Below are 13,951 nucleotides of genomic sequence, written 5' to 3' on the forward strand. Positions count from 1 at the left end.
TGATGGCAAGAGAGTGGTGGATAAAAAAACAACGGTATGTCGCATCTGCAACATGACAGGGTACACCAGCAGGATTACAAAAAAAAAAAAAAAAAAAAACAGCGGGAATATCTGGGATATATGCGTCAGTACTATCTGGGAAAAGACGAAAAAAAGGAGAAACATGCACGCAGCAAACTATCCCTGCAGCATTTAGACACTATTACAGGGAATCCAACCCAAACACCAGACCTGTTGGTTATTTTAGGATCTTATATTTCTGGTCTGTTAAATGCATTAGACATTTTGCAACGAGCCTTCAGCGCGTGCTGAGTGAGCGAGCGCCTTAGGGGCCGTTCACATATCGTGCCTAAAAACGCATGGAAAACACTAAGCGCGTCTTTCTCCTCCTTTCCAAAGCGCTCGGGCAGAAGCGCTCATGAGGCGTCTGTCTTTGCTAAGCAACAATGACGTGCTCTCTCCATGAGACGCGGAAATTTCAGCGAAGGATAAATGGATTTGCAGCTCTAAAAATCGCTTGCAGTAGCTCTGCTACTGAATTTATTTCAAAATTGCAATCCATATACAACTATGATCAGCTGTTCCTTCATCTTGGCTGAGCTCTCAACGTTGTTACGGGAAAGGATGAAGCTGATTGGTTGGTTCTTGTCACATGACCCGCGGTGCGCTTGCGGCATTCTGAAAAGTTGAGATGTTTTTACATTTTGCTGTATCTAAAACGTATCGAACCGAACCGAACCGTGACATCAGTGTATCGTATCGAACCGAACCGTGAATTTTGTGAACCGTTACACCCCTAATATATATATATATTGTTTGTTTTGTTAAATAAATGATAGAAATTAATACTTGTATTTAGCAAGGATTCTTTAAATTGATCAAAAGTGATGATAAAGACATCATTTTACAATTTCAAATAAATGTTGCTCTTTTGAACTTTCTATTCATCAAAGAAACCTGAAAAAATTATACTCAGCTGTTTCAACATTATCATAATACGAGTTTTTTTTTTTTTTTTTTTTTTTTTTAGCAGCAAATCAGAATATCAGAATCATTTCTGAATTTTTCTCTAATTTCTAGTTTTTAATTGGCTTAGAAATCTATAACTGCTGGACAACTAATAATGATTTGTTTATATACTACAAACACTTTTTATCACATAATAAGGCAGAATAGTTTATATACTGTAATAAATGCTCTATCAATTAGCACTGTATTGTTCATATACTTTATTTATCACCTGCTGGAGATTTTTTTGGACTTGAAAAAACGAACAAACCCGAAAACAGCTGTTTAGGAGTTTCCTGATATGTCTTTCTGCGCGAGAGCGCCCTCCGGCTTCCATTATGAATGAAACACACACACACACACGCACACTGCAGGAGTGTTTAGCGCTCCCTGACGTTCATCTCGCCTTCTTGGTCCGAAAAAAACATCAGGTCATGCGCAGACTATCCTGTCTCTTTGAGTTTAAATCTATATTTATTCACACCAGCTCTTGAAAACCTCTATACGAACACACTTGCCCGAAAAAGTGCGGGGGACGAATTTCCGTGATGATAAAAGTGGGGGGGACACGTCCCCCGCGTCCCCCGTGTAATCTACGCCCCTGGGTCAGTGGACATGTTTTCAACATCATTTAAGGTTCATTTAGGCATAATTTATACTGTTTCTGGACCAAATGAACACTCTCAAGGATGCGTCAGATTTAGAGTCATGTTATTTCAATGTAATTTCCAGACACTGTGTTTGTCCTAAAATCAAGAAAATAAAATTATCTTTATGAAATAACTGACGATTGAGCATGTGGTAAAATCAAAAGCAAATCAAAGACATCAAATCTCTGAAGATCTCAGCAGAGGAGGATCAAACATCTCCACAAACAGCTTCATTCATTAGATTGACTTTATTTCTGTCAGACATCTAGATAAGCTCTTATTGAGAATTAACAGAGGTTTAAATGTTGATATTTGATTCATTTGAAGTCACCATTGTGGTGGACAGTGTTTGGTTTAGTTGGGATCTTGGTCCTCATGCTTCTTGTGTTAGTTTGTCTCTGGCTGTTATAGCTGTTTGTTATAAAGCACTCTTATTATGGAAGAGAGCGTTGCGATCAAGTGTTAATGTTATACTGTTAATGCTGCCAACATTATATATAAAATAATATATTAGTGTTTTGTTGCAACTATATTTATTTTCTTGGATAGAAAGGTTGTAGAAAAAAATAAAGGACATATTTTTTTTTTAAAAATGTAAGATTTTGGATATGCATCACATCAATGGTGACAATCAAAACGAAAAAGTCTGGAAATTAAGGATACTGCTATGAAGTGGTTTTGATTGTCACCGTTGTTGTGATGCATAGCCGGAATATTGATGTCTGTGTTTGAGTACATGATGCTTTTACTCAAAATATTTAAATTATGTGCATTTTGTCCATCTTCAAAATAAGCAAGTAATTTGATTTTAGTTTCTGTACTGTAGATTTAAAAGGCTTGGCGGCTAAAAAAAAAAAAGCGAACTTAATAACCTCAGGTACTTAATATGTGATGAATTTTTCATCATCAACAAAGAACTGATACCACCCTAGCTCTCTTAATTTAGTTTTTACTGCAGTGTTTCACAAAAACACAGTTACAGGAGTCAGAGACAGACTAATCGAAGAAGTAGATGGACTAAGATCCTAACTAAACCAAACACTGATCACAACAATGGTGACTTCAAATGAATCAAATATCAACATTTAAACCTCTGTTAATTCTCAATAAGAGGTTCTCTAGATGTCTGACAGAAATGAAGTCAATCTAATGATTCCATGTTTGTGGAGATGTTTGATCCTCCTCTGCTGAGATCTTCAGAGATTTAATGTCTTTGATCAGAAACAGTATAAGTTGTGCCTAAATGAACCTTAAATGATGTTGAAAATATGTCCATGGACCACTTTTGAACTAGTTTTTAACCTTTTAAGGAGGTTCTTTGAACGTTTAAATCCGACGTACAGAAGACTTCAAAAAAAGACGTCATAAAAACTTTCATTCTGGCTCCTCAGTGGACGTCTTTTCAACGTCAGCAAAGACATAAAAAGACGTCCACTGGACGTAACTTTACCCAGAGGGCAGGTTGCTCTGATAATGGCCTTCAGCTCTTCTGCATTCTTGGGTCTGGCATATTGCATCTTCCTCTTCACAATACCCCATAGATTTTCTATGGGGTTAAGATCAGGCGAGTTTGCTGGCCAGTTAAGAACAGGGATACCACGGTCCTTAAACCAGGTACTAGTAGCTTTGGCACTGTGTGCAGGTGACAGGTCCTGTTGGAAAATGAAATTTGCATCTCCATAAAGTTGGTCAGCAGCAGGAAGCATGAAGTGCTCTAAAACTTCCTGGTATACGGGGGTGCTGAACTTGGACCTCAGAAAACATTGTGGACCAACACCAGCAGATGACATGGCACCCCAAACCATCAATGACTGCCCACACAGCAAAAGGACTCCGCGGCGGATCCGCGGAGGTATCGCGGCTTCCGGAACGGACCCGTATCGGCGTCCACTTGCGCGCAATGACGGATCCGAAACGAAGGCGGATCGCGGACCCGCCGTTGCTCCGCGCTGCATCCGCTCCACATCCGCGATTACAACTTTACCTCCACGGTGGGTCCGTTTTTGACCCGCACATTGAAACATATATCCGCCACGGACCCGCAACGGACTCCTAAAAATACTGTCTCATCTGGCCCGGGTCCGTTTTGGACCCGTTTATCTCATTTTCAAAATCCCTTCTGTTCTTGTTGTAGGATAAAACAGGATAAACTAAATATTAAGATAAACTATGCCTCATAAGATAAACTATCACTACACTGTAAAACCCGACAAGTAAACTTAACACAAACTGTAAATAACCATTAGTATATTTTGTTATAGAAAAGTCTTTTATTTTGAAATTTATATAGTGAAATGGTTGACTTCCGGTTTTAAGTTACACGCATTCCCTCTTCCTTTGGAAGCGCGCGCACCCTGGTTAGCGCAGTTTCAGTATACAGCTTGTTAGCCCAAATACGGTAGTAACTTCAACACGGAGCAGTGATGAACATTAAATTCATATTTGCAGCCCCTCCAAAGAGGCAAAAGGTATTTAAATAATATGAGATATGATCATTTTGCTTGATAATGTGTTCGTTTTTGCATCAATGTAAGACAGCAGTATGTGAACAATGTTAGCTAATCGGTCACATGTTTTGTATGCATTTCAGCTCTTACGTTGGTGATATGGTGTATGGTTTATAGTTCAAAAAGAAGGATTAAACATCATAAAACCATCAGTAAAAGTCTCATTCTTCTACGGGGGGCCTGCCACAGTAAGAGCTTCTCCTCAGCGAGCTACATCGAACGGCACGTGCTACGTGAAGAACAACGGTAATTGCACAGTCAGTAAGCTACAACGACACGGAAAATGGACGGTATCGAAGAGCAAACACGTAAGCTACAAACTGAAATCAATGAAATGAGAGTTTTATTACATCAAGGAGATGTAGAGAGCATGTCAAGACAGGAATTGAAGGAAGATATTGAACGTAAAGAAAAACATTTAGCCGAACTTCTTAAAATGGAGGCTGCGACCGAGTTATCGTTACCCAGGCGTTCAGAGCGGCCTAGTGTGCTAACGGAGAAAATGCTAGCCTACCAAAAAGACGAAATGATGAAAAAGGACAGAAAGTTGATGAGTCTCTACGAACAATGGAAAGGGCTAATCAGAACATCCAGAGAAAGCTTAAAAACTGACTTATCAGAGCACGAGTTGTGTGTAATGGCCGATGATATTGAAAAGGGTTTGAATGACATGATGAAGGTGTACAGTGAAATAAGGGAGCGTACTATGCCATCCTCTGAAACAAGACGCAAAATGGACTCTTGTGAAGCAGTAACTAAGGACATTATGAAAATACTTAATGAACGTATAACAGCAATAGACGGTGATTTCGATGTAAGTAGAGAAAGGCAGCGCCTTCATCAGCTACTGTCACATCAGTATGCCCACTCCATCTACGGCACCGCTTCTCAGTCTAGCGTCAGTAAGCAGTCTGACACTTCAAGCATCGCAGTCAAAAGGATTGATGCAGCGGCGGAGTTAGCTGTAAAGGAAGCAGAATATAAGATTGTGCAGGAGGAAATTAAACAAAGGAAAAAAATGAAAGATATAGAATCCGAACTTGAGCGTTTAAAGGCAGAAAAGGAAATGCAAGCTGCTCGCGCAAAACTTGAGATCTACGACAGAGAAATGAACATGGACGTGGACAGTCAGCAAATACAACCAAACAATATTCCTTTCTCTGTTGACCACCAATCTGTTCATGAAGCGCCAGCTCCCTCTAGTGGCTTACCTCCGTTAATGCCACAAAACAATGTGTCTATCCATATGTCAAGTCACACGGTGAACAACCCAAACCCTCAAATTGTAACTCAAACGCCTCTCACAGACATTTCTCAGTTGGCCCAAGCAATTCAAAACAGTATAGCTATAAACAGAATCCCAGTGCCAATGCTTACAGTGTTCAGCGGAGATCCAATTAACTACATTGAATGGAAGGCTTCATTCTCTTCACTTGTCGACTGCAAAGACATCTCACCTGCTGATAAGCTGCACTTGCTTAAAAGGTATGTCACAGGCCCAGCTAAAAATTGTCTTGAGGGCACATTCTTTCGCAGCGATGAAGAGGCATACAAGGACGCATGGCAAAAACTTGACCAACGTTATGGACCGCCCTTTATCGTCCAGAGAGCTTTCAGAGACAAACTGTCAAAATGGCCTAAAATAAGCTCGAAAGACGCTGAAGGATTAAGAACATTTTCAGACTTTTTAAATGCATGTCTCCAAGCCACACCATACGTAAAAGGCCTAGAAATACTAAGTGACTGTGAGGAAAATCAAAAGTTACTACAGAAAGTTCCTGACTGGCTGGCAGCCCGCTGGAATCGACATGTCACAGTTACACTTATGGACGGCAAGGATTTTCCCTCTTTTAAAGACTTTGCACAATTTGTGGCAGTCGAAGCGGAGATCGCATGCAACCCGATCACTTCGTCATATGCTCTACACTCATGCAACGCATCTAACGAGAAAAGGTCCACAAAAGACTCAAAACCAAACAGATCCACACAAGTCTTCACAACGCAAGCCACGGTACAAAACAACAAGGCAAAGACAAGTTATACAAAGGTAAAGGTACCCTGCATGTTTTGCAAAGATGAAACCCATCAGCTGTCAAAATGCTCTAACTTTTTAGATCATCCCTTAGAAGAGAAACGCACATATGTTAAGGACAATAAACTGTGCTATGGATGCTTAAAGGTGGGTCATAATGTCAAAGATTGTCGCCATCGTCACACTTGTGACATTTGCGAAGGAAGGCATCCCACTTGTCTGCACAATGACAATTACAAGGCATATGAAAGGTCTCAAAGCTATGGAAACACCACTCCAAGCACTCCAAATGAGACTGCGGCAGTCACAGCTCTCAACATATCTAAGGTGGGTCAGTCAAGTAGCACATCCATGATTGTTCCTGTGTGGGTGTCTACGGTTCAGAGCCCGTCCAAAGAGCAATTAGTTTACGCACTACTAGACACACAGAGTGACAGCACATTTGTCTGTGAAGAATTAAGCAAACAGCTACGAGCGGACACGCACCCCGTAAAGTTAAAGCTAACTACCATGCTGGGTGTTCACTCTATTGTTAAGAGTCACAGAGTAACTGGAATGCGTGTGAGGGGTTATGACTCAGACATTTGCATCGACCTACCCCCCTCATATACCAAAGATTTTATCCCAGTTAACTATGACAACATACCCACTAGTGACACAGCAAAGCAATGGCCCCACCTGACAGAAATTGCTGATAAGATACCACCTCTTCTGAGTTGTGATGTTGGACTCCTTATAGGATTTAACTGTCCCAGAACTTTAGCTCCAAGACAAGTTCTACTAGGAGAAGGTGAGGAGCCATATGCTATCCGCACGGACCTAGGGTGGAGTATCGTTGGAGGCTCCGCACCAGAGCTCAATGAAACTCAGTTAAGTTTGTGTCATCGAATCACAATAAAGGAATTACCCATTGTAACTCCCATGGACGTGATTAATGTGCTAGAGTCAGATTTTAAGGACACAACGGCAAGTGACAACACAGTCTCACAAGAGGATCTCATCTTTTTGGACAAACTCAAGGGAGGAATAAGGAAAAACGAACAAGGACACTATGAGATGCCTCTTCCTTTCAGACAAAGGCCACACTTGCCCAACAACCGAAAGCTTGCTGAAATCCGACTCGAACACTTAAAGCGAAAGTTCAACAAAGATGAAAGTTATAAAAGAGACTATATAGCTTACATGAAAGACATGACCGAAAGGAATGATGTCGAAGAAGTACACAATGAAGGAAAACAAGGTGAGCGATGGTACATTCCCCATCACAGGATTTATCACCCCAAAAAGCCCAATAAACTACGTGTTGTGTTCGATTGTTCAGCCAAACACAATGGTACAAGTCTAAATGATTATCTTCTCCAAGGGCCAGACCTGATTAACAATCTAACCGGCATCCTCCTTCGGTTCAGACAACATCCTGTTGCTTTAATGTGCGATATAGAGAAGATGTTTCACCAGTTTCACGTTCAGAGTTGCGACAGAGATTACCTGAGTTTTCTGTGGTGGAAAAACGGCAACACAGAGACTCAGCCACAGGTATACAGGATGAAGGTACATCTTTTCGGTGCGACATCATCTCCAGGGTGCGCAAATTATGGTTTAAGGTATTTGGCTAAAGAACACTGTCACACACACCCTGCAGGATCTGAGTTCATGGAAAGGGACTTTTATGTGGACGATGGAGTCACAAGCACAGATACAGTTGAAAAGGCAATACAGCTCGCACAAGAGGCCACAGAGATATGCAAGCAAGGAGGGCTCCGTCTACACAAATTTATCTCAAACAGCCCTGCTGTTCTACAAAGCATCCCACCATCTGAACGTGCAATAGAGATAAAAATAAAGGACTTGACATTCAAAGACATGCCACAAGAAAGGGCCTTAGGCATCAAATGGAACGTTGAAAGAGACTGTTTCAGATTTGATAACACTTTAAAGGACCAACCAGCAACACGTCGAGGTATTTTATCTACTGTTGCATCCATCTACGACCCCCTTGGCTTCCTGGCGCCATTCGTGCTTCATGGAAAAAGGATCTTGCAGGAAATGTGTCATCAAGGTATCAACTGGGACGACTCTCTGCCAGAAGCATTGAGGCCAAGGTGGGAGAGCTGGCAACGTGACTTTGCCAACTTAGACAAGGTAAACATAACTCGCTGTTACTTTCCTGCTAGTTTCGGAGAACTTAAAGAAATAGAGTTGCACCACTTTTCTGATGCGAGTACGAGTGGTTATGGACAATGCACCTATTTAAGAGCCAAAAACGTTAAAGAGGAGATCCACTGTTCATTAGTAATAGCCAAAGCCCGTGTTTCTCCTACCAAGCTAACTACAATCCCCAGACTCGAGCTAACTGCAGCTGTAGTTTCAGTCTCAGTTAGTAACATGTTGAGAGATGAACTCTGCTATGCTCAAATCAAAGAGTATTTCTGGACTGATTCAAGAGTAGTTTTGGGATATGTAAACAATGAGGTACGGCGTTTCCACACTTTTGTAGCGAATAGGGTCCAAAAGATTCGCCAAAGTACAAACCCTCAGCAATGGTTTTACGTGCCATCTGAAGAGAATCCAGCCGATAGTGCATCTAGGGGTAAATCTGTCACTGAGCTTCTCTCGTCTAACTGGTTCACAGGCCCCTCCTTTCTCTGGGAGAGAGACCTGCCCACACCACAAAGTTTAGAGCTAGAATTGTCTCTTGGTGATCCAGAAGTCAGAAAAACACAGGCAATGTTAACCAATGTTACAGAGACATTCAGCCTTGCAGAACGTTTGTCCAAGTTCTCGTCATGGTCCAAAGCAGTCAAAGCTGTAGCACGTCTCATAAGAAGGGCCAAGAAAGTTAAATCAGATGCGCCGGCTACAGTGAGTGAACAAGAAAGTGCAGTACATGTCATCATTCAGGATGTACAAAAACACACGTATGGAAAGGAGATAAAGCTATTAAACAAAGGCAATCAGCTCCCACACCACAACAAACTGTTCCACTTAGACATTTTCAGGGACACGGATGGTCTCATCAAGGTCGGAGGGAGACTTTCATCTAGCAAAGACTCTTTCAAACACCCTATCGTGATTCCAAAAGAACATCACGTGACTAAACTCATAATAGCTCACTGTCACGACAAAGTAAAACACCAAGGAAAAGGCTTCACCACAAACGAAATCAGATCCAGCGGCTACTGGATCCCCGGGATGAGCAGAACCGTTGCTTCTTTCATCCGCCAGTGTATCATTTGTCGTAGACTTCGCAAGGCTCCGGAGGGTCAGAGAATGAGCGACCTGCCAGCAGAACGCTTGGAGCCCTCTCCACCCTTCACATATTGCGGTATGGACTGTTTCGGCCCTTTTGTAACTACAGAAGGCCGAAAACAACATAAAAGGTATGGACTTTTGTTCACTTGTTTTTGCTCTCGCGCCATTCACATCGAGCTGTTAGAAGACCTATCCACTGACACATTCATTAATGCACTAAGGTGTTTCATTTCTATCAGAGGTGAAATTCGACAAATCCAGTGTGATCAGGGAACAAACTTTGTTGGCGCAAAGAATGAGTTTAAAACTGCCCTAAGTGAACTGGACACTCAAAGACTGAGTACTTATCTGTCCCAAAAGCAGTGCGACTTTGTGATGAACGCACCTCACTCCAGTCACGCAGGTGGAGTGTGGGAACGCCAGATAAGGACTGTCAGAAGTGTTTTGAATACTACTCTGTCACTTGCACATGGTAGATTAAATGATGCTTCACTAAGGACTTTATTTTATGAAGCTATGGCCATAGTAAACAGTCGCCCACTGACTGTAGACAATCTTAACAGCCCTGACAGCTTGGAGCCGCTTACCCCTAACCATCTGCTCCACATGAAATCCAGCACAACACTGCCCCCACCTGGTGTCTTCTCAAAAGAGGACCTCTATGGAGCAAAGAGATGGCGTCGTGTGCAGTTTTTGACTGAGCAGTTCTGGTGCAGATGGAGGCGTGAGTATCTGCAAAACATTATTGCCAGACAGCGCTGGCACTCACCAAAAAGAAATCTAAGAGAAGGTGACATTGTGTTGGACATTGACGAACTGTCACCCAGAGGTGAATGGAGACTCGCCAGAGTCCTGGAGACCATTAGCAGCAAGGACGGACTCGTGCGAAGAGTGAAAATCTCCTTTGGAGACAGGAGACTGAACAACAAAGGTCAACGCAGTAATAAGCTCACTAGTGTAGAGCGTCCTGTGCAAAAGCTAATTCTGATATTAGAATGTTCATGAGATACGAGAAATGGTTATTCCTGTTGAAAATTCTTCGTTGTTGTTATCTTGATATAACAAATCATTCATAATTTTGGTGGGAGTGTAAATAACCATTAGTATATTTTGTTATAGAAAAGTCTTTTATTTTGAAATTTATATAGTGAAATGGTTGACTTCCGGTTTTAAGTTACACGCATTCCCTCTTCCTTTGGAAGCGCGCGCACCCTGGTTAGCGCAGTTTCAGTATACAGCTTGTTAGCCCAAATACGGTAGTAACTTCAACACGGAGCAGTGATGAACATTAAATTCATATTTGCAGCCCCTCCAAAGAGGCAAAAGGTATTTAAATAATATGAGATATGATCATTTTGCTTGATAATGTGTTCGTTTTTGCATCAATGTAAGACAGCAGTATGTGAACAATGTTAGCTAATCGGTCACATGTTTTGTATGCATTTCAGCTCTTACGTTGGTGATATGGTGTATGGTTTATAGTTCAAAAAGAAGGATTAAACATCATAAAACCATCAGTAAAAGTCTCATTCTTCTACGGGGGGCCTGCCACACAAACCGTTTGAGTAAACAGATTGCCTTGATTTAAACCATGTAAGTTATAAAGCTTTGCATTTGTAACCCCTCTCTCCCGGGTCCTCTCTGAGGCTCCGAGCGGGGGTAACCCGGGTCTTCGGCATGGGAGGAGGACGCACTAACAAGGAGGCTAAATGGCTACAGCCACTAACGTCTGTCGCTAGTGCGTCTCTTGAGATCGGGGAGTGAGGTTTACCTGCAAATTAAGCGATTAACTAAGTGCTGATTGTGAATTAGTGATGAACAGCTGCTGTTAACAAACAGAATCACTGAAGAAAAGAGAAACACAAGAACTACTACAACTGACTTCAGACACAGACTTAGATGAAATCAACTGAAATAAAATACATGAAATCTCTCAAGATCTGATTAAACAACCCCACAAACAGCATCACCAGCTCCACTTATTAATAACCAGACTGACTTTATTTCTGTCAGACGTCTACAGAAGATCTTATTGAGAATGAACTAAGGTTTAGATGTTGATTTATTGTTTCATTTGAAGTAACCATGTTAGAGATCAGTGTTTGCTTTAATTGGGCTCTTGACCCTTGATTTCTGTCTTAGTCTTTTCTCTGGTTGTTATAACCATGTGTTTCTAAAACACATTTGTTGTAACTCAAAAGCCCAGAAGAAATAAGTGTTAACCTGTACTTAGATATAGGTTGATTCCTTTTGCTGTGTGGGTGTGGAAACTTTACACTGGACCTCAAGCAACGATGATTGTGTGCCTCTTCTCTCTTCCTCCAGACTCTGGGACCCTGATTTCCAAAGGAAATGCTAAATTTGATTGTGTAGCCTACAGAACTTGGCTGAGAGACCATTTAAAGGCCATTGCAGGTGTTTTAAGTTAATTAGCTGATTCGAGTGTGGCACCAGGTGTCTTTAATATTAAACCTTTTCACAATATTCTAATTCTCTGAGATAATGAATTTGGGATTTTACTTAGTTGTCAGTTATAATCATCGAAATTAAAAGAAATAAACATTTGAAATATATCAGTCTGTGTGTAATGAATGAATATAATTTACAAGTTTAACTTTTTGAATGGAATTAGTGAAATAAATAAACTTTTTGATGATATTCTAATTATATGACCAGCACCTGTATATTACTACAATTACAAATTTATAAGTTTACCCATATTACTGATCATTCCAGTGGTTCTTAACTCCCATTCTTGGGACCTACTGCTCTGCACTCTTTGACGGAAGCTGGGAACCATTGTTTTATTCTGTCATATTTTCCAGCTCGCCTGCCTGTTCCTGTCATTATCAGAGATTATTCACAAAATCTTTCATCCTCATCATCTCCATCACAGCAGAATTGTTCATTGTTGTGTTCAGTGGTGAATGTGGGTCATGTGACTCTCTCCTGGTACAAAGGAAACAGTTTATTGTCCAGCATCAGTGTGTCTGATCTCAGCATCAGTCTCTCTCTACCTCTGGAGGTGGAATATCAGGAGAAAAACAGCTACAGCTGTGTGATCAACAATCCTATCAGCAAGCAGATGAAACATCTCAACATCACTCAACTCTGTCAGATTCACTCAGGTACAAGAGCTGTGTGAATAATTATCTATTAAACTGATAGATATCAATGAGATCTCAGTCTTGTTTAATGTATGACTGACGGATTAATTTTGTCATTACAGATCAAGGCCTATCCTTGTTTTACATTGTGCTGATTTCTGCTGCTGGATCTCTGTTGATTGTAGCTGCAGTCGTGATGTGCTGCATCTGCTGGAAATGTAGAAAAACAGGTAAGAAATTTGTCTAAATACTAATGTTACCAATGCATTATATAAAGATTTGTATAGAAGTTCACAAACTTTTGTCCTTTTTACTAGGGCTGCACGATTAATCGCATGCGATTGTCATGCGCGTCTCATCAGTAAAGATGGTTCTGTGATTAGCGGTAAATGTCCATCAGCTGCTTTCAAATGGAGCCGCACCTAATATACAGAGCCGCAGATCGTTGACAAGCTACGCAATATCGCGTTCATAACCGCATGCGATTAATCTGCGATTATGAACGTGATATTGCACAGCTTGTCAGTGAATTACGGCTTCCCATCACACTAGATGTGGACTGACATTGCTCAGAAGTCAGATGTTGGTTGAAAGTGAAAACCCAACCTCTGTTTGGTGTCAAACTCTAGCGTAAATACTCCAAAAACATGACAATCTTCACTTATTATAAACAAGATTTATTTCTGTCATAAATGTAAAAAAGTTCTTATTGAGATTAACAGAGATGTTGATGGTTTATTGGAAATTATAGTTTAGTTTGATGTCACCATTATGCTGATCAGTACTTAGGAAGTATGAGTCTTTTCAGTGTTAGCGTTCATTTAGCTGCTGTAATTATACCTGTTACAGCAAAACATTGAGAAAAATATGTCATTAGATAATGTTGGTTACTGGCTGATATTAAAAATGTCTTAATGTAACAATCTGATCAACTGATTTTACCAGGAGTCTGTTCTACGCTATTAATTTAATATTAGTGACTATAGCAGATGTGTTGCAATACACAGGGTCCTGAAAATTTATGTTATTTTATTTTTATCTGATCTTTTTAAACTACATTGTTTTAGAATCACTTCAAACCATAGGATGCTTAGACATACAGAGACCTTAAGAATTAGTGTAAGAATCTCAACAATGGTGACATGCTTCATGCCGCAATGCATTCTGGGTGCTATGGATGAGTTTTGCATGATGTACCCAGAATACATTGCAGCATAAAGCATGTCACCATTGCTGAGATTCATACACTGAATCTTGATGTTTGTGTGACAAATTTTTATTTAAATTTATGAAATTATCTGCTTTAAATTCAATTGGGTGTCAGGTTGTTGACCCTTGAGTCACTTTAATAAATAATACTTAACTAACACCAAACAGTAGCTTGGGTGAAAACAA

General features: G+C 40.7%; 2 protein-coding genes across 4 annotated transcripts in view; both read left to right on the forward strand.

Moving 5' to 3' along the window:
- Positions 1 to 13,951, forward strand: part of LOC127988106 (natural killer cell receptor 2B4-like) — a 28,514-nt gene that overhangs the window by 1,930 nt on the left and 12,633 nt on the right. The window contains exons 2-3 of the mRNA XM_052590652.1: positions 12,275 to 12,577; positions 12,679 to 12,786. Of these exons, the coding sequence (XP_052446612.1) occupies positions 12,275 to 12,577; positions 12,679 to 12,786 (411 nt within the window). The remainder of the gene's footprint in view (positions 1 to 12,274; positions 12,578 to 12,678; positions 12,787 to 13,951) is intronic.
- On the forward strand, positions 3,895 to 12,267 carry LOC127987189 (uncharacterized). Of its 3 annotated transcripts, XR_008161098.1 has the most exons (3): positions 3,895 to 4,126; positions 4,249 to 4,473; positions 10,898 to 12,243. XR_008161098.1 is itself a non-coding variant. In XM_052589440.1 (2 exons), the coding sequence occupies exon 1, from the start codon at positions 4,500 to 4,502 to the stop codon at positions 10,452 to 10,454; it is 5,955 nt and encodes a 1,984-aa protein (XP_052445400.1). In that variant the 5' UTR covers positions 4,480 to 4,499; the 3' UTR covers positions 10,455 to 10,775; positions 10,898 to 12,079. The 3 variants fall into 3 exon arrangements, 1 of the variants encoding a protein (XP_052445400.1); XR_008161099.1 differs by lacking the exon at positions 4,249 to 4,473 and having other exon boundaries at positions 10,898 to 12,267; XM_052589440.1 differs by lacking the exons at positions 3,895 to 4,126; positions 4,249 to 4,473 and adding an exon at positions 4,480 to 10,775 and having other exon boundaries at positions 10,898 to 12,079.

This window comes from Carassius gibelio, chromosome B22 (genome assembly GCF_023724105.1).
Source record: "Carassius gibelio isolate Cgi1373 ecotype wild population from Czech Republic chromosome B22, carGib1.2-hapl.c, whole genome shotgun sequence".
In the NCBI taxonomy this organism is placed as follows: domain Eukaryota; kingdom Metazoa; phylum Chordata; class Actinopteri; order Cypriniformes; family Cyprinidae; genus Carassius; species Carassius gibelio.